Source organism: Arachis hypogaea, chromosome 17 (genome assembly GCF_003086295.3).
Source record: "Arachis hypogaea cultivar Tifrunner chromosome 17, arahy.Tifrunner.gnm2.J5K5, whole genome shotgun sequence".
Taxonomy (NCBI): domain Eukaryota; kingdom Viridiplantae; phylum Streptophyta; class Magnoliopsida; order Fabales; family Fabaceae; genus Arachis; species Arachis hypogaea.
The window spans coordinates 18,356,864-18,380,027 of NC_092052.1; the positions used below are offsets into that span (position 1 = coordinate 18,356,864).

Sequence of the window (23,164 nt, forward strand, 5' to 3'; positions counted from 1 at the left end):
ATAATCCTATCAAACATATTGATATATTCTCGGATTGAGTTGCCTTCCTCCATCTTACATGTATACAATTTGGATTTTAAGTAGATTCTGTTAGTTAGAATCTTTGTTATGAAGTTACCCTTTAACTTTAACCAGACGCCTGCTGCAGTTGCCTCTTCATTCACCAACAAAGCAACATCCCTCTCAAAGCATAAGATTATCGCAGCCCGCGCTTCAAGATCTAATTCTTCCCACTCCTCTTCCTTCATATCCTCTGGCTTTTTCTCTTTATCCACTAGTGCCTTGTGCAATTTTTGTGATATAAGCAAATTTTTCATCTGCATCCTCTAATAGGAAAAGTTATTTTTTCTATTAAACTTTTCAATTTTATATTTGCCTACTTTGACATTTCTACTAGTAAAAGCCATTGTATTCAAATTTGAATTTTACCACTCAAATAATGAATAATATAATATTGGCTCTTGATATTAATTGTTGAGTCTGCAGCGAAATTTAGACTTCTAATAGATATAAATTAATATAAAATTAATCATTACCCACAATAATGTACTTGCTATATATTTTGTAAAGACAAAATCAATATGAAAGATTGATTATATTAACTCTTTAATATAATGTGAATACTACATTTTTCATCTGATACAAAATATACAATGTAATTTATAATACTTAAAACAACTAAAAAAATAGCTAATATTATTTTTTAATTAAAAAATAATTTATATGATATGAAAATTCAAATTCCATTATTTTTTTAAATTTTGCATGATTCTCTTAATCTTACTGAATACCTATTATTTTTGTAAATAGTTATCTTCCTGTGTTTAAAAAATTGTTGTTATCTCTCATTTTAAATAATGGACGACTTTAGGAAGGTGGACGAGTTTATAAACGTGCACGTTGATGCAGTTAAACCCTTATTTTACAAATCAGGTCAGATACTGGTACAGAATTAAATTAGATAACTTGGCAGAATGAATTTTTTAGACTTTTTTTATAAAGGTGAATACTATCGTGCTTAAAAGTTGGTGTCTATTTATTAAAAAATGTTAAAAAATAATATTTAATTTAAAAAATATAACAATAAATAATTTTTAAAAAATTAAAATTTACTACAAAAAATAAATTAAATAAAATTTAGACACTAATTCATAGACACCATAAAATTAGCCTTTTATAAATTGGACTTACTCGTTTTGGTCATAGCTTTAGTTGTGCAATTATTATTATTATTATTATATCAGAAAACTTGGATGCTAAGTAAAAGCAAATCAATGTGGAAAAGTATTGTGACGTTGACGTCAGTGAAAGAAGTTCATTGTATGATTGTATCCAACTGTCCACATGGCAAAGTAAAAACCAAAGTTAATTGGAACTAAATTGACTTAATTGACTAATGACTATTATTGTTTTGTGCGCTATCTGTATACAGAATTTTCTATTTATATTCCGACTAAATTTTACATAATTCAGTCATATATTTTATTTAATTTTATTTATCTATATATATTATAAAAGAGGAGTGTTATACATACAAGTCATTTTGGTTTACAAGTCTTACAAGTTGGGCCTAACACGCGCGTTACTCAACCATCTTTGCGTGTTTCATCTCCGTTTTCTTTTTCAAGTTTCTTATCAAATTTGTTTGGTCTCCTTCGTACGTTTTCTCTTTGTCTTCGATTTCCTTCTGTTTTTTTCGATTTTCATGGTTTCTGACATCAAATTTTGAAATTGTTTTAAAAATGATGGAACTTTAGAAATACACCCGAATAATTACAAAAATACACCCAAACGATTACAGAAATACATCCAAAGGATTACAGAAATACACCCAAACAGTTATAGAAATAAACCAAACGATTACAGAAATATACCCAAAGGATTACAGAAATACACCCAAAAGATTTAAGAAATACACCCAATATAGGGAGAGACAGTATATTTCTTCTTAAAATCTTTTAATGTTTTGCTGGTTAAGGATGAGGCACATGACATAGACAATCTAAAAAAAATCTAGAAGAACAGTAAAATACCTTGAATAATGTTTCTTCGTTTTTTCTGGTAATTTTGATGAAGGAGAAAGAGAAAACGAAAACAGGAGAAGAAATTTCAATAAAAAAGAAAGAGGAAGAGGTGGTGTTGATAATGACAATAAGGAGAGAGAAAAATTACAAAAAAAAAAGAAGAAGAGACACGGAAAAAGAAGAAAAAAAAGAAACACGAAAAAAAAAAAAAGAGACACGGTGAAAATAGCGTGAATACAAAATAACTTGTATGACTTGTATAGAAAAACACTTGTATACGAAGAATTACTCATTATAATATTCAATTGGATGATGAGTTATTAAAAGACAGTTACAAAATACTAAATAAATTACAGTGTTAGTTTCAAAGATTTTAAGACTTTATTAAAATATTAATTTATGTGAAAAATTAATAGATAAGAGAGACAATTACTAAAAGAGAATCATTTTCGCGTAGGGAGAATGGGAATATTAATCGGAATAATGAAGTAAGATTCTTCCTTCTCCCTTTCTCTGCTCTTCTTCTTCTCTCGAATGCTCGAAAAGCGTTGAGTAAAAGCAAAACAACACAAAGGAAAACCATTTTCATTGCGTTTATTGGGGTTCCAAACTTACGCAGAAGAGAGAAACAGAGAAAGAGGGTTTCAGATTGTAATTTGATTGTGTTGTTGTTGCAGTTGTGAATTGCGATTGATTTGCATACAAACACGAATCGTACAGAACAGAAGAGGAATTTAGGTTTTGAAATGGGAGTGTTTTCGAATAAGATCGATAGAGAACAACTGAAACCCGGTGATCACATTTACTCATGGAGGCAAGCTTACATCTACGCACATCACGGTCTCTTTTTTTAGTTTCTTCATTAATTTGTCTTTACATAACCCGAATTCTACTTCCATTTCTGTTCCCTTTTGGTGTTTGGTACTTTGTTGTTGTTTTATATTATTCCCTTTCTGGTTTCGATGATGCATTTTATTTTTAATAATCATTCTATTATTGTATCAGAAAATCTCAATTTCATTTGGGCAACCTTTTTTTATTTCCCTAACTTTGGCTGTGAAATTATGGCACATGAGTATGTGCTTCATTGAGATCCAGCATGAAGCTTGGAGAGAAGTGAGATTATAAATAAATCAAATAATGAGAGGCACAAATGGATGATAATAGTTACTGTAGGTTTTGAATCTGTAAAGGTTTCCCTAAGTTTCAAAGTGACCTCTTTGTGTGGTACCGAAAATGTAGGTCACTGTCCTGTTTCTTTTGAGTAATTGACAATGTTTAGCATTGAATTGGTTTGGGGAGCATGTATATTACCCATGTCCTACAGTGTTGAGATTCAAAGTTTAAATCAAACTACTTTCAAAACTCATGAATGACATTGCCATGCGCAAATACTTAGCAGTTAGCATTATACGAATACCACATTATATTAGGTTATCAGTAAAAAAGATATTTCGAGGTTGGCTGATGCGGTGATGAATCATCAAATTTAGGTGAGAGAATTGAGTTTGTTTCTAATATCAGACATGCTAGTCTATGGACAAGTCTATCAAATGAGAATTCAGAAGTTCGCTTCCTCTCTCATCTATGTACACTCTTACTCTTTCCTGGTAGTATATCAGCTGCTCAACAAGAGGGATTCTTTCACTCCCACTTGATATCAATATCTACAACCCTCATGCATTTCCTGAGTTCATGTTTGCCTATTGTTTTCATGTATCAGAGATTAATATTAATGAGTCTGTGGATTGTTCATAGATTTGTTTTATGTGGAATTGCAAGCCATGAATGCCTACATGGCTCCTGTCCTCCTATGAAGCTAGAAGGAAATAACCGCTTTAACTGTAGGGAGAAATTAATGAAAATTCTGCTAACTTCGATGTTTGACTTGATTGTGCTGGTGCCCTTTCACTGTTATATTATGATGTAATTCAATGTTCTACATGACTACATCCAAAACTTTGTTCTTAGTAATCAATGTCACATCTTCTGGATGTTTTAAGGTATATACCAAATATTTGATGAATCTTTCAGTTTTTGCAATCTTAATGTGCTGTGTTGTTCTACAACACCAATGGAAATATATAACTAAATGGTATTAGGAGATTTAGCGCTTCTGCATGTGGTAAAAACTAATGGACTTAGAACCTATCGTTTCTTTTTAACTTGTCTATTATACTGAAATTGTCAATAGTTTTTTGTGCAAGATACCAGGAATATATGTCGGTGATGCAATGGTGACCCACTTCACCAGGGGAGCAGGACAAGAAATTGGGACAGGAACTGTTCTGGACCGTCTCCTCGTTAGTTCTTCTCCTGCTCGTGATCTTGACAATCCTTGCCCAAAGTGTGGTGACTTATCGAAGAATGAGGGTGTCATTTCGTCGTGTTTGGATTGTTTTCTTTATGGTGGTGAGCTATACCTCTTTGAATATGGTGTCTCAGCTGCTTTTTTTCTTGCCAAACCTCGAGGAGGTACCTGTACCCTTGCTGCTTCTGATCCACCTGAAGATGTCCTTCGCCGTGCTTCATTTCTTCTTGAAAAGGGATTTGGCGGTTATAACATTTTCAAGAATAACTGCGAAGACTTTGCAATTTACTGCAAAACCGGTCTGCTTGTGTTCACAAATCTCAGTGTAGGCCGGAGTGGACAGGCAGCATCTTACTTGGCTGCTGCTAGTGCTGTAGTTTCTACACCACTTCGTTTTATGACCACGAGTATGAGTGGTTTGGCCGCAGTTGGTTATGGCATGTACTGTGTTAGCCGATTGGTTTCTGATATCGGAGTACGTCGTGACGTATCTAAAGTTCCAGTGGAAACACTTGTGGCTTCTCATAGCTTAAGTGAGCCGGAGATGACAGGCAACATAAATGAACCAGAGAAGACAGCTGAGATGCCCAAGGACACAGCCAAGAACGATTAGCATTGGGTCAACAGAATTGCCTTATAGAATGTTATGCTTAATATATGTTGTCAATTCCTTAAACAATTGGAGTTCCATTACTGTCTGCTTGCCGATTTAATGTAAAGATGATCTTCACAGACCATTCTGTCATTTTGAATGTGATATATATCAAACATTATTGTCCATGTAGTAGTATAAGATGTTACGTTTACTTTTTACTAAATGGAGTTTTACAATTTTGTGGTAGATTCACCTGTTCTACATAAAGTCACATAAGATATATAAATACAAAAAAGTGATCTAGAAAGTTATGGAGAGCATGCCAAGCCAGAAGCCATATCCTGTCGATTATGACAGCCAACATGTGATTAACAACAATTCTAGTTCCCATATTAAAAAAAAAAAAATTCTAGCAAGGCCAAAATCTACACAACTAGGCTTCTTTACAAGGATTTTATTCTATCCAGTACTTTGATGTCTGCGGTTGATGTAAAAAAGTTATCAGAACATGCTTGGTAACCGAGCGAGTTAACATCACATATTAACGTTATGGTTAGTGGGTGTTTTGGATAGAAGTACAAAGATATGATACAAAAGCATATATGTGTGTCTTTTAATTTTCAGTATTTGAATAGATAGAAAATTGTACAAATTTTATCTCAGAACACATATTTTACTTATCACTATATCTATATTATGAATCCCATCATATAAATATATTTGTATCTTCCAATATTTCTATCCTCGAGCTTTTGTCAAATGGACTGAAAGAACATGATGACCACGGTGAACAGCGCTGATGAGGCAGATCTGGGAGCAGTGTGAAAGTCAGCTGCTGGTAGCGAAGGTGATTATGTCCGTACTGAGCTTGATGGCGTGGAGGGCAGGGAGGAGTGTGAAGTCCCTGATGCACCCGACGAGCAAAATCAAGCCGGAAAGAAAATTGGCGGAGGTGCGGAGAATTATTCAAACAGTATAACGGAGGAAAATATTTCACCAAGTGTAGTTAATGAGACCCACGCTAGTTTAGACGGGAGTGGTAAGTAGTATGTTGGCATATGTCTGATGAGGGGTGATGCAGTGCATGATTCAGATTTAGAAGATGAGAATACAATGGTGCAGGAAACTGGGTTGGATGATGAAGGGTTGTAAGGAACATGGAATATTCGAGGGACTCAGAGTAGGATGCAGACTGTGAAACTAATCAAGATGAGTACGGAGGAAGTTGGGATAAAGATATGGCTGAAAATAGGACTGCTTGGAATCTGACTATCGAATCAAGAGCTGTTTTATATGACGAGGATGAGGACATTATGACTATTCTCCAAACTCAAAATGAAGTATTGGCACAAAAAAGAAGGCAAGCAAAACAGAAAGAGAAAGTAAGAAGGAGCCGCCCCAAAAACCGAAATAAGGTGTATAATAAAGTTTTTAAATGATTTTAGTTTGTCTAATATGAGGGGTTTAGGGGGTGTTAGAAAAGTGAAAAATGGTAAAAATTTAAACGTAAAAATAATATGAATATGTTAGGATTGATAGAGACAAAGAAGGAGGTGATTACTAAATTTGATGTAGTGCAATTTTGGAGTAATGATGCGGGTTTAGAATTTGTGGGATCGGAAGGTGTGCTTCTGGAGGTTTATTAATAATGTGGGATGTTACGATGTTTAAGTTGAGTAATTGTTACAAAAGAGAGAGATTGTTGTGTATAGAAGGAAAATTGACAAACAATAATTTTTATTTGTGCGGTTTGCTTGGTATATGGTGTGCATACCAGGGAAGAAAAGCTTGCTGTGTGGGAATAGTTGAGTTTTTTATCGGGAATATGTCAAGTTCTTCTTTGCTACATGGGTGTCTTCAATGAGATTGTGCAGTTGGAAGAAAGGAAAGGCGCTAGTGTGTCAGCATTATGGAACTGGTGGATAAAGAGCTGAATGACTGTAAGTTTACGTGGTTCAAAGGTCAATCATGTAGTCGAATTGATAGAATGTTGGTGAGTTAGATTTTATTGTTATCATTTGGAGCACTTAATTGAAAAGGAATGACAAAATCTTCAGAAATCAAGAATAATGTATTGCAGGGATAGTCAACAAGTTGATTAAGAATTACAAAAAGTGGAGTGATATTTTAATCTTTTAGGTGTTGATGACTTTTGTCAAAGATAATTAGGAATTAGTTTATTTTATCTGTTTAGTATTTTTTCGTTGATACTCCACCTTGTGTTGAGCTTTTTGTTTTAAAAAAAATTTAAAAGTAATTTAATATTATCCACCATTATAAATAAAAAATTACTAATAAAAGTGATAACATATAAAGAAAATGTATGTGGCGAACTTTTAGGATATTATTGTTGTAAACAAATTTAAAAAAATAAGTAGTTAAATGATAATAAAATTAAAAACAAAAATAAAGAAATATTAATTTATAAAAATTTATTATATTGTGGTCTTTTTCTCACTCCACATCATCTTGATATTTCTATAATTCTATATTTATATGAAACCAGTTTTTTTTTATTAAAATGCAGAAAAAATTAGAGTTTGAGAAGATATTCATCATCTATTAGTATTTTGATAGGATTTAAAGTGATAATAACAATGAATTATTTTTGAAATGTTTATACAAATAGAATGAAAAAATTCTTCTTTATTTTAGTCACTTTATAAATCTTTTTGAAACCAACTTTTTTTTCTTTTGGCTTTTGAATAAAATAATTCTATATTAAGCAACTTAAGCTAATTTCATTTTTTTAAATATACTTTAAATAAGTCAAAGAATGGTTAATATGAAAAAGCAGTGTTTTGAAATAGCGTTATGTTGGTTTTTAACTTTTTATCCGCATAGGCGTAATTTCTTGTTTCCCTGGTAAACCAAACAAATTGCAAGTATGATATACTATCAAGCATTAACTAACTGTTTTACTATTTTCATCTCAAATGCATAAACAAAAAGGGTGAGGGCAAGATACAATTTGTCATAATTATGAATTTAACTCCCTAAACTTTTTAGTAAAACAAAAATGGTAGTTGCAAAAAATCGTAATTGACCATCCCTTTTATGGTTCATATCTTGTAAACAGGTACAATTCCAAGGAGATAGAAGCACTTTCTCATCACAATTGCTGTTGCTTCACATAGCAAAAGTCTACTATCTTCCTCAGGCGAACCAACAACCTGCCGATGACAATCGGTTTACTTAAATCGAGGAAAATGTTGTATATATATTTAAGCGTGGAACACCATGTCAACTCACCTCATCTAGATCAAGTTCCTCTAAAGTGAAGAAATTGATAAAGTAAAAAAGTATATGTCTAATCACTCTTAAATTAAGATAGTAGAGCGCACACATGATAGGAGTTACAAATTCAATAGTGATTAACCTCTCACTTCATCACTTTACCAATCTCCTTACTTTAGAGGATCTTTTTCCAACATGATGCTATAATTAACAGGTAGAATGGCAAATACTTTCTATGCATACTTCATCATGAATTGCATAAAAACTTAAATATACCTTCAGCTGATTGATTTAGAAATATACCTGACAATTAGAATAAAACTTTTTGGTGAATATTTCTGACAAATTATAAAGGTATTCACACAACACATTGGGCAATAAATTGGTGCATGCTTCCTCAACAACCTGAAAAATTAAAACAGTTCAAACATGCACATGAGCATAAGATTGTAGAGCTCCAGTAAAAAAGTTATGATTATAAATATTACTAGTACCATATTCATGTGTCGTACCTCAGAAAATTGTAGCAAATGAAGCCCCAGAGCGCGCTCATCTTCATGATCCAATGCAATTTTAGCATTCTGTCCCAAGGAATTGATAAACATAAAACAAATAGTAAGAATTATGGAGAATTCGATCTTTAGCTAACTGACTGTATATAAACGCCTAAAAAAATTGAATCGTATCAGTGTCGTATCATAACAGAGCAGTGCTTAATTGAATTGTACAATTTACATCATGGCAGAAAGCAAACCCTCGACACATGCAAAAACTCAACACATAATAACTAGAACAACTATTAGTGTTTTTATATTAACACAACACACTACATATTTAATAAACTGGTAAATATAAAGCCCAGGAAAAAAATAAACTTACTTTCTTTACTTCTTCTATGTCTTTTCCAGATTTCCGGATGATAGAACAGATCCTAGCATGTGCATACAGCAAATAAACTGCGGTATTACCCTGTTTCACAAGTTCAATAAGGTAAGTATAGATTGATTAGCTTTTGGAGGGAAGAAAGTGAAGTTGAACAGTTGCCAACAAGAGTTTCAAAAATATATAGGGTAGTATTTGGTTAGTAGGTGTGTCTACACAAGACAGAGACACGCTGACACACGTCCTCTGTTTGGTTGTTGAGACACACAATTTTGAAGGACACGCTGGTACACAGATTGACACAAATTACATGTATTCAGTGTACCTCTAATAACTTGAGACACAAATTAATATTGAGACTCTGATTATTTTGACAATTTTATCCTTGTTTTATTTCTATATTTTTATTTTTGTCCTCTCCTCTCATCAATCTCCAAATCTCTTCATCTCTTCTCCCCTCCCTTCTCCCAATTTCAACTTCCGTCTCTTCTCTCTTCATGGCCAACCAAGCAGAATCTCTTCTCCCCTCCCTTCTCCCAATTTCAACTTCTGTTTCTTCTCTCTTCATGGCCAACCAACCTCCTCCACTGAAGTGCCTCTGCCACTGCCACTGCCTCACTTCCTCCTCATACTCTCCAAATTGTTCTTTCTTCTTCCAAATCTCCAGATCTGCGACTTGTGTCTTCATCTCTGTTCATCCTTCTATTTGCCCTTTTAATAAAGTTCTATTTTTTCTTTGTTTTTTATTATTAATCTGTGCTATTTTTAGAAAAAAATAAAATTTATAGTCTGAATGCTATGGACAATTTCTTTCCGTTGGCTTCTACGCCGTTGAAATATCCCACCTTCCAATTAATTTTTTAATTTCTCAGCTGCAAAACTACGATATTCCATTCGTTCATCGTCGCTCTTCAACAACTTAAAATTGACACAAGGATTCAAAATGGGAATCATGCCAATTAATTACTTGCTGTTTAATTAGGAAGATATGTATTGAATTTGTTGTTGAAATTACTGAAATTTTTGTTATCTGGGTAATTTTTTGTTATGAATGGAGATGGAAGAAAAGAATCAGTGTAGCGGTTGATGCAAAAATATAGATAGCGGTGATGGTGATAAAGGTAGATGATGAGGGTATTATTGACTTTTTAAAATTTTATGTGTTTTATGTATGTTCTTTGCTAAACATAAATCATGTATACATGTATTTTGTGTCTATGTCTATATAGTCTATGTCTCTGTGTCCATGTCTCATGGTATACACTAAACAAACGGAGCCTAGGTGCTAGGACAACAACTCTTTCTTAATTTTTCAGACTCATTTCTAGCCATAACCCCACCACTGTCCTCATTTATAGCTCAAACTCTTGCCCTACCATAAACAACGGTCACTAGAAAAAAAAAAAGAAAGAAAATTTACTTAAATACCTTATCATTAAGCATCTGATCAAAGTTGAAGGTGTAGTTTGTTAGTCTGTTGTTCTTTAAGTCAGCATACCTGTAAAGACACAACAATATGGTGTTACAAGGCAACATCTCATTCAGAATTCCAGTTGCATAAGCTAAATATAACTGAAAAATTTGTCAAGTCAAAGCAGAACCATAACTGCAGAATAAAAATATAACAGCTAGTTTGGAAAAGCAAATTACATAAAGGCATCAACCTGATAAGATTTACTATTGTTGCAATTTATTTACCTAGCAGTAGGGGTGTTCAAAAAAACTGGTTTAACTAAACTAAACTGAAATTGTTTTAAATAAACCAGTTTTTTTCAAATAAAAAACTCAAATGAAACTATAATTTTTATAAAAACCAGTTTTTATGGTTTAGGTGGTTTTAAACCAAATAAAATTGATTTTATTCAAACTCCAAAATTAGTTTTTAGTTTTTAGTTTTTACATACTCTCCCCCTCCTCTCGCTTTCTCTCCCTCTCCCCTTCCCTTTTGTGCCCCTCCTCTCGCTCCCTTCTCTCTCCCCTCCTCTCTCTCCCTTCTCTCTCTCCCTCTTCCTCTCTCCCCCCACCTCTCTCTCTCCCCTCTCTCCCCTCTCTCCCCCCACCTCTCTCTCTCCCTTCTCTCCCTTCTCTCTCTCCTTCCCCTCCTCTCTCTCCCTTCTCTCTGTCTCTACCTCTTTCTATTCCTTCTCTCTCTTTCTCTCCTCCCTCTCTCTCTTTCTCTCTCTCTCTCTCCCTCAGAGGAACAGAGAAAGGAGAGAAAGAGAAAGGGGAGAGAGGGGAAGAGAAAGAAGATGAGAGAGAGGGAGAGAAAGGGAGAAGAGAGGGAGAGAGGATGGGGAGAGAGGAGAGAAAGAGCAAGAGAGAAGAGGGCGAGAGAGAGGAAGAGAGAGAGAGGAGGGGAAGAGAGGGGAGGGGGAGAAAGAGGTAGAGAGAGAGAGAAGGGAGAGAGGAGAGGGATAGAGGGGAAGAGAGAGAAGAGGGAGAGAGGAGAGAGGGGCAGAGAGAAGGGCGAGAGAGAGAGAGAGAGGGGATGTAAAACCTAATTTTTTGTATGTTAAAACTAGTTTTAGCCTATAAACTAGATTAAACTGGTTTTTTTCAATTAAAACTGGTGGATTGTATTATAAACTGGTTTAAAACCAGTTTCTTATGTGACAAAGCAGTTTGGTTCAGTGCAGTTTCAGTTTAGTTTATGAAAAAACTGAACCATGAACACCCCTACCTAGCAGTTAGCATTAATAAGCAAAAACCTCATAGAATTAGCAAAAGATTTTAAGCAAACCACATATAACAATTTCAAAAATTCCGTCATGGGACTTCGCTAGCAAATACATCTTTCTCCAAATTAAAACAAAAGTATGGTATAAACTACACCATTGTATACATCATGTTTATTTGAAATAGAAGGGGAATAATTAGTGTGAGATAAGCTTACTTAACAGCACCATAGCCCACTGCCTCTGATGTTTTCTCAACCTCCTCCTCAGGCCACTCTTTAGCCGTATCTGAAAGATTCCAAGACATAGGGTTTGGAAAGTTAAAGCTGGTGCATGAAATCTGACCCAATGGGAATAAAATAAAGGAATGCATTCACAGATCTTAAGCAGAAATACATGCCACAGACGCTTGCGTGTGGATAAGGAAGAAGTCAAAATTGCACAATGGGTACTTTACCACGTTCAAGAAGGGCAGTTTTACTGCGATTCTTGGCTTCGTCAAGCAAATCAACCAATCTAACCACTTCAGTGTTGCGAGTCCGAAATCGTTTTCCATCTTCCCCAAGAACAAGGCCGAAACCTACATGAGTAGCTTTTGGGTATAAACTATCATCAGCTGGCAGCCAACCAGCACGCTTAGCAGCCTGAAATGGAAATTGAAGCAGATGTCTTACATTTTCACTCATTGCCATGAAAAATTATTCTTTCATTTTAAAAATTGATTTCAAAAATAATAAAACAAAGTCAAAGAGGACACTGAGGTTGGAAATGGTTAGGATGAAATCGTCCAGACAAATACTCTTTAAATAAAGAACAATGACTTGCTGCCAGCAAAAACAAGTAGAAAGGGTTCTGGTATTAACAATAAGATCAAGGAACTACAAGATACCATGAACATCATTAATTGTAACATACCTTGAAAACCATATCAAAGTGTTGCTGCTGCCCAACATCTGTGACGTATATAATCCATTCAGCCTTCTCTTCATTTATCCGATACCTACATGGTTCAAGTAACAGAGACAACCAAAATGGAATAGGTTCCCCCAGTCAATATATTTCCAATTCTGCTCAGGGATAAAAATGCAGATAGAAGTAGATTTCCAAAATTTATATGAAACATCCAAGATATAAATAATAACTAAAGTTGAAATAGTATTTGCTAATAAAATTTGACCACTCAAGAGTAGCAACTATCAAATTCTCAAAAATATGTCCAAACAACTAAGGACAGTAAACAGACCAAAGTGCTGAAAGATCAGTTGAAGCATAGTTGTAGCCACCGTCACTCTTCACAACAATAAGCGGTATGTTTACATCCTTAAGAAATATCACCCGAGCACCCTCACTATCTTCAATCATTCCTTTTTTATTCAGTTCCTCCAAAACCCCAGGGATATATGGATTATAGAAGCTCTCTCCCTGTGACCAAATACATCATTCAGTACAACATAAAAAAGTCACATTTACTGATGCAGGTAAAAAACCTTTATTTACCTAAAATAAACTCAATATATTACTGGTTCATTGCAATAATTTATGCAGCAACTAATGGCATTATGACAGTTAACTGAAGACTAACTCAGGTCATAAACATTGCTCTGTCAGCTACAATATTAAGGATTTTCACTGGAAATGCTAAAGCTTGTAAACCAATCAACCAAAGAGGAATTCTATTTCATACAAAAACCTTATTTCAATTTTACTTGAGAATATAATTCCAACAGAAAACACCAAAGTTACCAAGCATCTTATGGGCAAGAGAAAAGCTGAGCAGGTACCCAATGCCAATTTGGAAAAAGTTAAAATAAAACTCAAAACTGTCGGTCATAATAGAACAAGAGCAAAGATAGAAGTTAATGGATAAAGAAATAGCAGATCCAGACAGAACTTTAACTGACATCATGAATTGAATAAAAAGCATACCACCTACAAAAATTTCTAACATACCCAATAAATAATAAGCCACGATACACCATAAAATTATCTGTAGCTCTATGATGCCTTGGGGTATTCAATTTGGAGGCAGAAAAGATTAGATATCATTGGTTAACAAAGTAACTAAAAGAGGAACCTAGAATCTTTACCTTTTCCTCCAAGTGAACTCCAAGGCGTTCATAGACTCTGTGGAATTCGGTTCTACTTATTTCACAAATTTGTTTCCATGCGTCGCGATACCTGGTTTCTCCACCCTGAAATAAAAAATTTTACATGCATAAAATTCAAAAGCAGGTTCCACAACATCTCATGAACATAGAACACAGGAAAAATCAAGATACAATTTACCTGAAGCCGGACAACAGCCTGTTGAGCCCTTTGCTTAAATTCGGGATCACTGTCAAATCTCACTTTGGATGCTTTATAGAATGTCTGAACGAAATTCACCAGATAAGATTAATTTTAGAATCACTGATAATAATCCATTTTTCTCGTGAAACAAAATAAGTAAATTTAAATAAATAAAATCATCAACTATATATGTGAGACAGAATAACAAAGATAAAACAAGCAACACTCAATGAGAATATTATCCCTCAAGACCAATAAACATTATCATTTCCATGTTGAAGGGGTAATCTGCAGTAATTGATAAAGAGAAATGTTAATGATTGAACATGACCCAAGCGATTGCCTCACCCTTGACCTTCTTTCTATTTTGAAGTTATCCATGAAAAAAGGTGACAATAGAATTATAAAATTGAGTCCTCAAACATCATATACCTATTTGCCACACCCCATGCAAAGATAACTAATCACTTTTATTTAAGGCCTTTGTCCATGGAAGTTCAATAGCAATTGTGGCAAACTAACTCTTACATAACCTGGGAAAGCATAGGTTCCTTTTACTTCCACACAAAAATTAACAAATTAGAATGATATGCAGGAAAATAAAATAAAATCAAATAAAATCTGAATGAAGAAATACCAACAAAAAACAAAAAACCTACATGAAAACAAATGGTATAAAGTTCAGTTTAATATATTTACTAACCTGAAGATCTCCAATGGCTGCTTCGTTGACATCCTCTGGGTTTGGAAATTTTTCAAAGAGGAATTCAATCAGCATTCCGAACTGCAAAACAAATGTTTAGACTTTGAGCCATTTGGTGATGTAATGTAATATTATTCTAGCAAATATGTCATATGGATATCCCTATAACAAATCAATGTACACTGCTAATTCAGCTAAAAGATGAAATAGTCAAATAGCTCAATATCTAAACTATTTCTACCCCCCCCCCCTCCCTCCCTCTCCTTCTCTCCCTCCCCCTCTGCCAGCACACAGAAGGAGCAGTATCTTAGGTTACTGTAAAATTACACAACAAAGAAGAATAACAGAGATCGCACAAAATACCTTATTTCTCCTAAGCTAACTCTTAAAGTTTATTGATCATGAAGGGTATATCTAGGAAAGCAACTTAAAACAGTCATGGTTCTAAATATAATTACTAATTGGTTACCAAGCCACCAAGTAACTGCTAATGAACCAAAGCTAGTCAAGTTAAATGATTTCCCAGAGCCATTATTAAAATGAGAGGGGAAAAAAAGCTTGATAACATATAGCAAAGATTTAATCACAAATAAACATGCACTAGTTTCAATTTGATGACACAAGAAAACAACAACTTTGCAAATTAAATCTACCTGTGTTCCCCAATCACCAACATGATTTCGTCGAAGAACATCCACATGTGAAAATTCAAGCATACGGGCCAATGTGTCCCCAATAATGGTAGATCTCAGGTGACCAACATGCATTTCCTTTGCAATATTGGGTGAGGAAAAATCAACCACAGCCCTCTTTAGTGGAAGCCTTGGCGCCCATGTATCAATACCATCAATTAACATCCGTTGTAATCTCTGCAGGATAAGTTGTTTCCTGTTAATTACTATATAATTCTTGAATAAGATACCCAAACAAAGTGAAATATTATCTTTCTAGTATAGAAACTTCCAGACCGAAAAACCTCTCCCAGAACCCATGGAAAACAGGGGGGTGTAAGGAGACTCGGGCACAAGATGAATACTTCTTTTAAACTAGAAGGTTGAAAATGCAGTCACCTGTGCTATCCAATTCCTTGACAAGACAACATTCACAAATCCAGGACCAGCTACAGAGCACGACTCTATAATATCAGATGGGGGTAGATTCTTCATGATTGCCTACAAAGATTATCATTTCACTCGAGCAAATCAAGATCTTAATCCAAAATAAATAATTCGTATGAGAATTTTAAAAGAAATACACATTGGCAGAGCATGAAGAAGTATAGGAAATTTCCCTTATCATACCTGCCCAACAGATGGGGGACCCTTAAATTCTGCTTGTTTTCCTTTTATCTTAGACCATATACCCATTGCATTGTTACTACAAAGGAAAAAACTAATTGGTTAGCTTTCTTAGAAAGAAAAAATGTCCTGAAGACATTAATTTACAAGTCTTCTGCTGATATTTACAATGCCAATTACAGCCTCATGGTATATGTTGGCCAACGAGAAAAATTATTTAACTTACCACTGGTAATCACCAAATTTAACCCCAGATTTTGCAGCGCAAGGTTCAACTAATGGCGCTACATCTGGCTCGCTTGGCACAGTTGTCCTCAGAGATACCTCAAACAGCAGCGCCAACTGCCTTTTAACGCTGCCAACATTTTCCGCATCCTGGATCCAATCATAGGAGCATAGTCTTTGATCACTCTCTATTACAAAGAGCATCTTAGGATATTCTGTGATGCTACACTAACCCATTTTCTTATGGTGCATGAATTTTGCCTCTCAAGAAATGTGTTACAAATTAGCAAAGGAAAACAAACCACTTGCTTAAAACAAGTAGGTTTTCTTATTTGATGAAATGAGAATTCAATTAACTTACAACTGCCATAGTTGACAACGATTCTGCTTTAGTTGCTGTTATAGAAAATCTACGCGATGCAAGCTTCAATAAACCTGTCTACACAACAGCAACAACATTCAAACAAAATTGTCTCGTGTTATTGACACAGGACCTAACTATAATATTTTTTATACTAAAAGGAAGCAATCTTATACCATCATGGCAGAAAATATAACTTGTCACATTAAAGACCCTAATAGCAAAATGAAGCACTTCCTAAACCAACCTATAATATAGTGACAGAATTCAAGCTGTACTATAATCATCATAACATTACCTAAAATAACATAATAAAATAATATCCTTGACATCCAAAATATAAAAATGCTGCATTAAAAAAATGTCACAGAAAAATAAAAAAGGTAATTCAAGTATGCAAACCCTTTGGCCCCTCAAAAAGCTTAAAGATACATTTTTTGCACATCACATGACTGAGGAACAAAGAAAAAGACAAAAATTAGTGCTAATAATACAGGATTATGAAAGTGCGGATAAGGTAGAGACTTGGGAGCAAAAAATGTGGAGACCTAATCAGATTCACATTCAGTGTTTCGTGAACTGAAGTAAACTATATCTATATGGGAAGAAGCATAACAATGGAAATGAAGAAAGCAATACAAGAAAAGACATTGAAATAAAGAATTGAAGAGAGAGAAAGAGAAGGGGAGCTGACCAGAGGGAGAAGAAGGAACAGAGAGAGGAGAGAAGCGATGGAGGGAAAGAAGAGGAGATGGAGAAAACGGCGCAACAAAGGTTAAGCACCCTAACATCTTACTTCTTCTTCAGCTTCTATCCCTGCTTCTTTTTTCCTTTTTCCATTTTTTTTTTTTTTTTTTTTGGATGTTAATAACACTAAACGTTTACAATGTACAAGCTACATAGTACAAACACCAATGAGAGGATTATTCAGCGCACTACGTAATCAAAGGGTGCACCAAACACCGTACAATCGAACAATGGATATCAAAGTAGAGTATTAATAGTCTAATTAGTCAAGATATACCCTAGATCCACTTTTTGAAGAGAATGATAAAGGGTAAATAATCAAATTAGTCCTTAAAAGATCGTCTGATCTCCAAATTAATCCTCGAAAGATTAAATTAATTAAAACCAACCTTAAAAGATCTAAAATTAATCACGTTGGTCCTTCCGTCCATTCTGTCACTAACGACCTTAAGTTTTGCTGACATGACACGTTAATTTGACAATCCGAACCACATTTAGCAGTTTCTTCGTCTTCTACCTAAAACTCCACCATGCCGCCGCCCTGTAAGGTGTTCCACGTCGCCGTCAGTCCCTGCATGTTCCTCTACCACGACACTACCGGTCCTTGCCCACAATTCCTCTCTGGCGTGAGTAGGTAGATGTTGCTTCACTAAACACCCTCCACCTAATGTCGCAGAGATCGACGTCGCTACGCCATCCAACTCCTCTCCGTCCTCTTTTTCAGTCACCATCGCTGGCTTCTGGTGGAACGTGGTCTCTTCCTCCACTGCAACTTGCATTGATCTGCTCTGCTTGTGTCGGTTTTCCTCCGTACTCTTTTATGGACACTGCCAAATTGGAACAAAGACCATTCCTAGACCTCCACCTTTTACCGGCTGCTAACGGTGGAAGTTTGTCCACTCTGTAAATGTGTCCGCTCTTCCACCCGCCATCTCCGTTATTCCCTCTTCTCACCAGAATTGCTCCTCAACGGCTCTAGCTCCTCTACTCATTCTACCCATGTTTTTGGAGTTATGTTTAAACTTTCAACAATAAGAGAGAGAGGGGTCAGTTTGGGGTTTGGGTTTGGACGGTTGGGGTATAAAAATAGATACTTATGGGAGCTTATGCGAGGCGCCGATGTAGGTGACGGTAAGAAGAACGACATCGACGAGGAGGTAGCAGTTGTTGGAACCGGCATGGAGGGTGTAAACTCCGGGTAATTAGTAAATAATTAACCAATAAATTAATTATTATTTAAAGAAATTAGAAAATTAAATTTCATAGTTTAGAAAAGTAGAAATAATTAAGGAAAAATTATTATAAAGGACTATTAGGAAAATTTAATTATTAAAAAGGACCTTTAATATTAAAATTATTTAGAATGACTAATTTTATAATATTTAAAATAAAGGACCAAATCTTTTTTGTGAAGAGACAAATATATCTTTAGATTATTTTTTCATTTATTTCTTTTTTTGTAAACATATATTTTTTTTAATTATCTATCATATTCAAATCCTTATTCTTCGTCTATAACTCATAGAGACATTTGTTACTGCCAATCACAAAACGTAAGACTTGGGAGTATACTAATGTCTTACTATTATCATATATAGAGTAGTCAACAATGAACATCAAATAAATCATTAAAAACTTGTGGAATTTGTCTCGAGAGATCTCTTTCTTCAATTATTCAAGGCTTAACCCTTGAATCAAATACAATAATCAGTGCTGATCTAATTGGTCTCTGGCGTGAAATATTTGTATACCTTTGTGATAGACACCCGGCTCAGAAGTAAGTTGATTTTCCAATGCTGCATTTGGTATACCCTTGCAGAAACATTACTATTGAGTAAACCTCTATTACCCCTCAGGACTTGCTTGCTTTCGAGGAATCTATAAACATTAAAATCTAAAAACAAATTTGAAAGAAACATATTACTCAATAGCAATGTTTCTACAAGGATATACCAAATGCAGCATTGGAAAATCAACTTACCTGCTAGGAGTCGGGTGTCTATCACAAATGTATACAAATATTTCACGCCAGACACCAATTATATTAACACCGATTATTGCATTTGATTCAAGGGTTAAGCCTTAAATAATTGAAGAAAGAAATCTCTCGAAACAAATCCCATTAGTATACTCCGAGGTACTACTTTCAGGTCTTACGTTTTGTGATTAACAGTAACAAATGACTCTATGAGTTATAAATGAAGAATAAAGATTTGAGTATGATAGATAATTAGAAAAAAAATATGTTTTAAAAAAAGAAATAAATAAAAAAATAATCTAAGGATATATTTGTCTCTTCACAAAAAAAGATTTAGTCTTTTTTTTTAATATTATAAAATTAGTCATTCTAAATAATTTTAATATTAAAGGTCCTTTTTAATAATTAAATCTTCCTAATGGTCCTTTGTAATAATTTTTTCAATAATTAAAATATAAATTTTAACACTAATTTTAAAGATTTTGTCAAAAAAATGAGCCAACGGACTGTATTAATTGGATCGGACCCAAACCGGACCTAAGGCCCAACATATATAAGCCAAACTTCAGTCATTTTCACCCATTCATTCCATCATTCACGCTGCCATTGAGGAGGAGCAAACCAAAAACCTAACCCCTTTCACTTCAAAAAATCAATCCTCTATAACTTTCAATCCGGAGCTCCGATTAACGAGTTGTCAGCGGCCACGCATTCGTCTCAAAATTTTCTACAAAACTCACCCAACAATTTGGTAAGTAATTTGAGATTTCATGTACAATTCTTCTCATCTTCAATTCGTGATTTTTGGGTTGTGAATGTTGAGGATTTTGGTGTTTTGATGGTTTAGGTAAACTCTAGTGGCGGGTAATCACCAAATTTTGTCCATTTGATTCGTGGATAACGGTAAGAAAACCTTAACCTTTGTGAATTGGTGATTTAGCGAGCTCAATATTGATTATTGTGATATTATATGAATTGTGTATCATGTGGAATTGGAGTTCAATTGGTGGATTGAAACGAAATTTTAGTTGTTGAACTTGTGAAATTGGCATTTGGAAGCTTGAAGCTTGTGGAGGAGAGGCAATTTGAGGTGTTTTTGAGCTTAGAGAGGAATCGGCCAAGGTATGATTTTGGTTTCTCGTAATTAATGTTTAATATCATGTGAAAACTTAGGCTAGTTGACTGTAGGATAAGTTGAATTATATGAATGATTGAGGATTAGTGATTTTGTTAAAAATTCTTAAATGAATTGGTTGGTTTGATTGAGTATGTGTGGTGTATTTATATAATGTGAAGGTGTTAAGCTATTATAAAAATGTGATGATTATTGATATTTGTGATGACTTTAGATGATTATGAGTTATGATGATAATGATATGTTGAAAAATAATGAGTGTGTTGTTTTGATCATGGCTTATCTGGAACAAAATTTATAAAATGGGATGTTGGTATATTGTAAAAGGGATGAAAAGTATAGGAATATGGTTTTTTGAATGCAATTGGTGTTGTTTTGAGGTATAAACCTTGGTTTTGAATTTGAGAATTTGGAAAGGATAGAGGTGTTGTGCTTTTTGGTAAAACATAATTTTTAACCAACTTCGACGAGCCATAATTCGGCTTCCGACTCCCAATTTGAGTAAAACTTTATTTCAAATGAAAATTGAGTCCGTGAAGTTTATTCTGTTCGAAGAACGGATGAAAATCATTTAAAATGAAAAAAGTTATGCGCTGTTGAAGTTTGGTACAAAAATATGATTTTTTCTGCAACTTAGCCATTTTGATGAAAAAGAGAGGCTTGCGTACGTGAGAACCTGCATGTGACGTGGAGAAGCATTGCTGTTTTCATGACCCGTGTACACGGACCAGGGGTCGCATATGCGAGATGCCATTTTTACACTCCCGCGTACGCGGACTTAGTCTCGCGTACACAGAACCCCTGTTTGGCAGAAATGTAATTTTTTTCAAAGTTAGCTAATTCTCTAACTTTACAAACATTTGTAACTACTCTCTAAGGTCCGATACCTAGTTTTAAGTCTAGCAAGAAGAGTGAGCCTATAGGAAAAGTCAAGTGGCACTGAAGGGGGTTACGAAGGATGGAATTACAACTGAGAGAGTGTGGACACACTGATGATGATATGAATGAGAACTGAAATTATGATTGATGATTGAGTTAATGTAGATTGTTTGGGGAAATGCAAAAATATTATGAATGAATGAATGATGAATAAATGAGATTTAAATTGATTGATTGAAGTACTTGGGTAGTAGCAAGGATTGTGGTTCGTCCCGCTTGCTCCGGGTCAGTGATTGAGATACCTGGGTAGTAGCAAAGATTGTGGTTCATCCTGCTTGCTCCAAGTCAGTGATTGTGACATCTGGGTAGTAACAGCAATAGTGGATTATTCCACTTGCTCCAGGTTGAGCTTGTAAATACCTGCATGGGTAGTAGCAGCAGTAGTGGTTACTCCACTTGCTCTGGGTTAAGCGGGTAGTAGCAAGGGGGTTGTGGCTCAAATCCACTTGTTCCGTAATGGGTGTTTCTGTCCAAGGTTAGCTACCAGAACATGTCAGGTTGGCTATATAATCGATAAATGATATCATCAGCCATAGACAGGCATACATCATATGCATTTGTTTGTTTGTTTGAGTTTGCTTATTTGATTGACTATGTCTAATTGCTATATGTTCTACCTGCTGTAACTGCATTCTATCTGCGTTTTTTTGTCTATACTGTGTGTCTTTGCAACTGAGAGATCCCTCATGCTGGCGGAGGTGATGCTGAGCGTTGTTTCACCGGTGTTTCGGAGGGTTGGAAGAGACAGAAGATGAATTATAGCGTTAGAGTTTAATGAGATAGAAAGTGAATTGTAGAGTTAGAGTTAGATTGGGACTTGGATACCCCTAGAGAGTTTACCAAAATTATGGTTTAGTTACAAATGCTGAGACGCATAGAGGTGTTACCCTAGAGAGTTTACCTTTGATTTATATCCTAAGCGTAAAGCTTTGTGTGGTAGGGTGTTACAAATGCTGAGACGCATAGAGGATAAGGAGATTATGTGACTGTCGGGTCGGGTTTTTAGGTTAGGGCTCCAGTTTTATAATGGTTTGGGCCGTCTGTGAGCCTGAATCCTGACAAAAAAAAACTAACGTACCACGTCAGTAAAATTTAACGTCATTAGGGACTAACGTGATTAATTTTAAATCTTTTTAGGACGATTTTGATTAATATAATCTTTTGGAGATTAATTTGGAGATCGGGTGATCTTTTAGCGACCAATTTGACTATTTATTCGAATGATAAAAGAATAAAAATTTGGTTGGATGAGTTTTTAAGAAAATAAAAATTTTTAGAAATTTTTTTAAAAAACTTTTTAAAAAAATAAAAATGATTTGATGTTTAGATATCTCATATAAAAATATTTTTATTTATTAATTATGTTTGAATATAATAATATAAAAATATTCTTTATTTATTATGTTAAAATATTTTTTAAATAAAAAATCTTTAAAAAATATAAATGGTAGCTTTAAAAATTAATTTTTGAAATATTTTTTTATTAATAAAAATTTTTCCAAGTACATTAAAAATAATTAAAAAAATATTTTAAAAAATTAACAACTTAATAACATCTAAACTAAATCAACTTCAAATTATTTCATAAAACCAACAATAACACGAGCTTCGGCAAAATAAAGCAACAATGGTTGCCGATAGAGAAGAAAAGAAGAAGATCGAAGGGGCTAGGGAATTCAAGCTTTAAAGAAAAAATTGGCAAAAACTCTTGTCCTAATTTAATTTTCTCCTCTATTATCTATTTTTAATAAGGGGAGTGCTAGGT

At 34.4% G+C, this 23,164-nt stretch overlaps 2 protein-coding genes across 10 annotated transcripts; one reads left to right on the top strand and one right to left on the bottom strand.

Annotated features, from left to right (window-relative positions):
- The first annotated feature begins 2,376 nt into the window (after nucleotides 1–2,376).
- LOC112764518 (protein LEAD-SENSITIVE 1) lies at nucleotides 2,377–5,115 on the top strand. 8 transcript variants are annotated; one of them, XM_029294536.2, is made up of 3 exons: nucleotides 2,395–2,512; nucleotides 2,702–2,864; nucleotides 4,239–5,115. In XM_029294536.2, exons 2-3 carry the CDS (start codon nucleotides 2,771–2,773, stop codon nucleotides 4,946–4,948), a joined length of 804 nt encoding a protein of 267 aa, XP_029150369.1. In that variant the 5' UTR covers nucleotides 2,395–2,512; nucleotides 2,702–2,770; the 3' UTR covers nucleotides 4,949–5,115. The 8 variants fall into 8 exon arrangements, with proteins under 8 accessions (XP_025665950.1, XP_029150369.1, XP_072078633.1 ...); XM_072222532.1 differs by having other exon boundaries at nucleotides 2,443–2,512; nucleotides 2,702–2,838; XM_072222528.1 differs by having other exon boundaries at nucleotides 2,465–2,512; nucleotides 4,219–5,115.
- Nucleotides 5,116–7,823: 2,708 nt separating this feature from the next.
- Nucleotides 7,824–17,591, bottom strand: LOC112764925 (arginine--tRNA ligase, chloroplastic/mitochondrial). 2 transcript variants are annotated; one of them, XM_025810765.3, is made up of 18 exons: nucleotides 17,295–17,591; nucleotides 16,601–16,674; nucleotides 16,241–16,389; nucleotides 16,018–16,093; nucleotides 15,787–15,888; nucleotides 15,370–15,585; nucleotides 14,717–14,797; nucleotides 14,011–14,094; nucleotides 13,812–13,916; nucleotides 12,968–13,146; nucleotides 12,640–12,724; nucleotides 12,182–12,368; nucleotides 11,943–12,012; nucleotides 10,478–10,547; nucleotides 9,047–9,136; nucleotides 8,680–8,748; nucleotides 8,471–8,572; nucleotides 7,824–8,103 (listed from the first exon to the last, which is right to left on the bottom strand). In XM_025810765.3, the coding sequence occupies exons 1-18, from the start codon at nucleotides 17,389–17,391 to the stop codon at nucleotides 7,993–7,995; spliced, it is 1,947 nt and encodes a 648-aa protein (XP_025666550.1). In that variant the 5' UTR covers nucleotides 17,392–17,591; the 3' UTR covers nucleotides 7,824–7,992. The 2 variants fall into 2 exon arrangements, with proteins under 2 accessions (XP_025666550.1, XP_025666552.1); XM_025810767.3 differs by having other exon boundaries at nucleotides 16,601–16,678; nucleotides 17,295–17,516.
- Nucleotides 17,592–23,164: the final 5,573 nt, after the last annotated feature.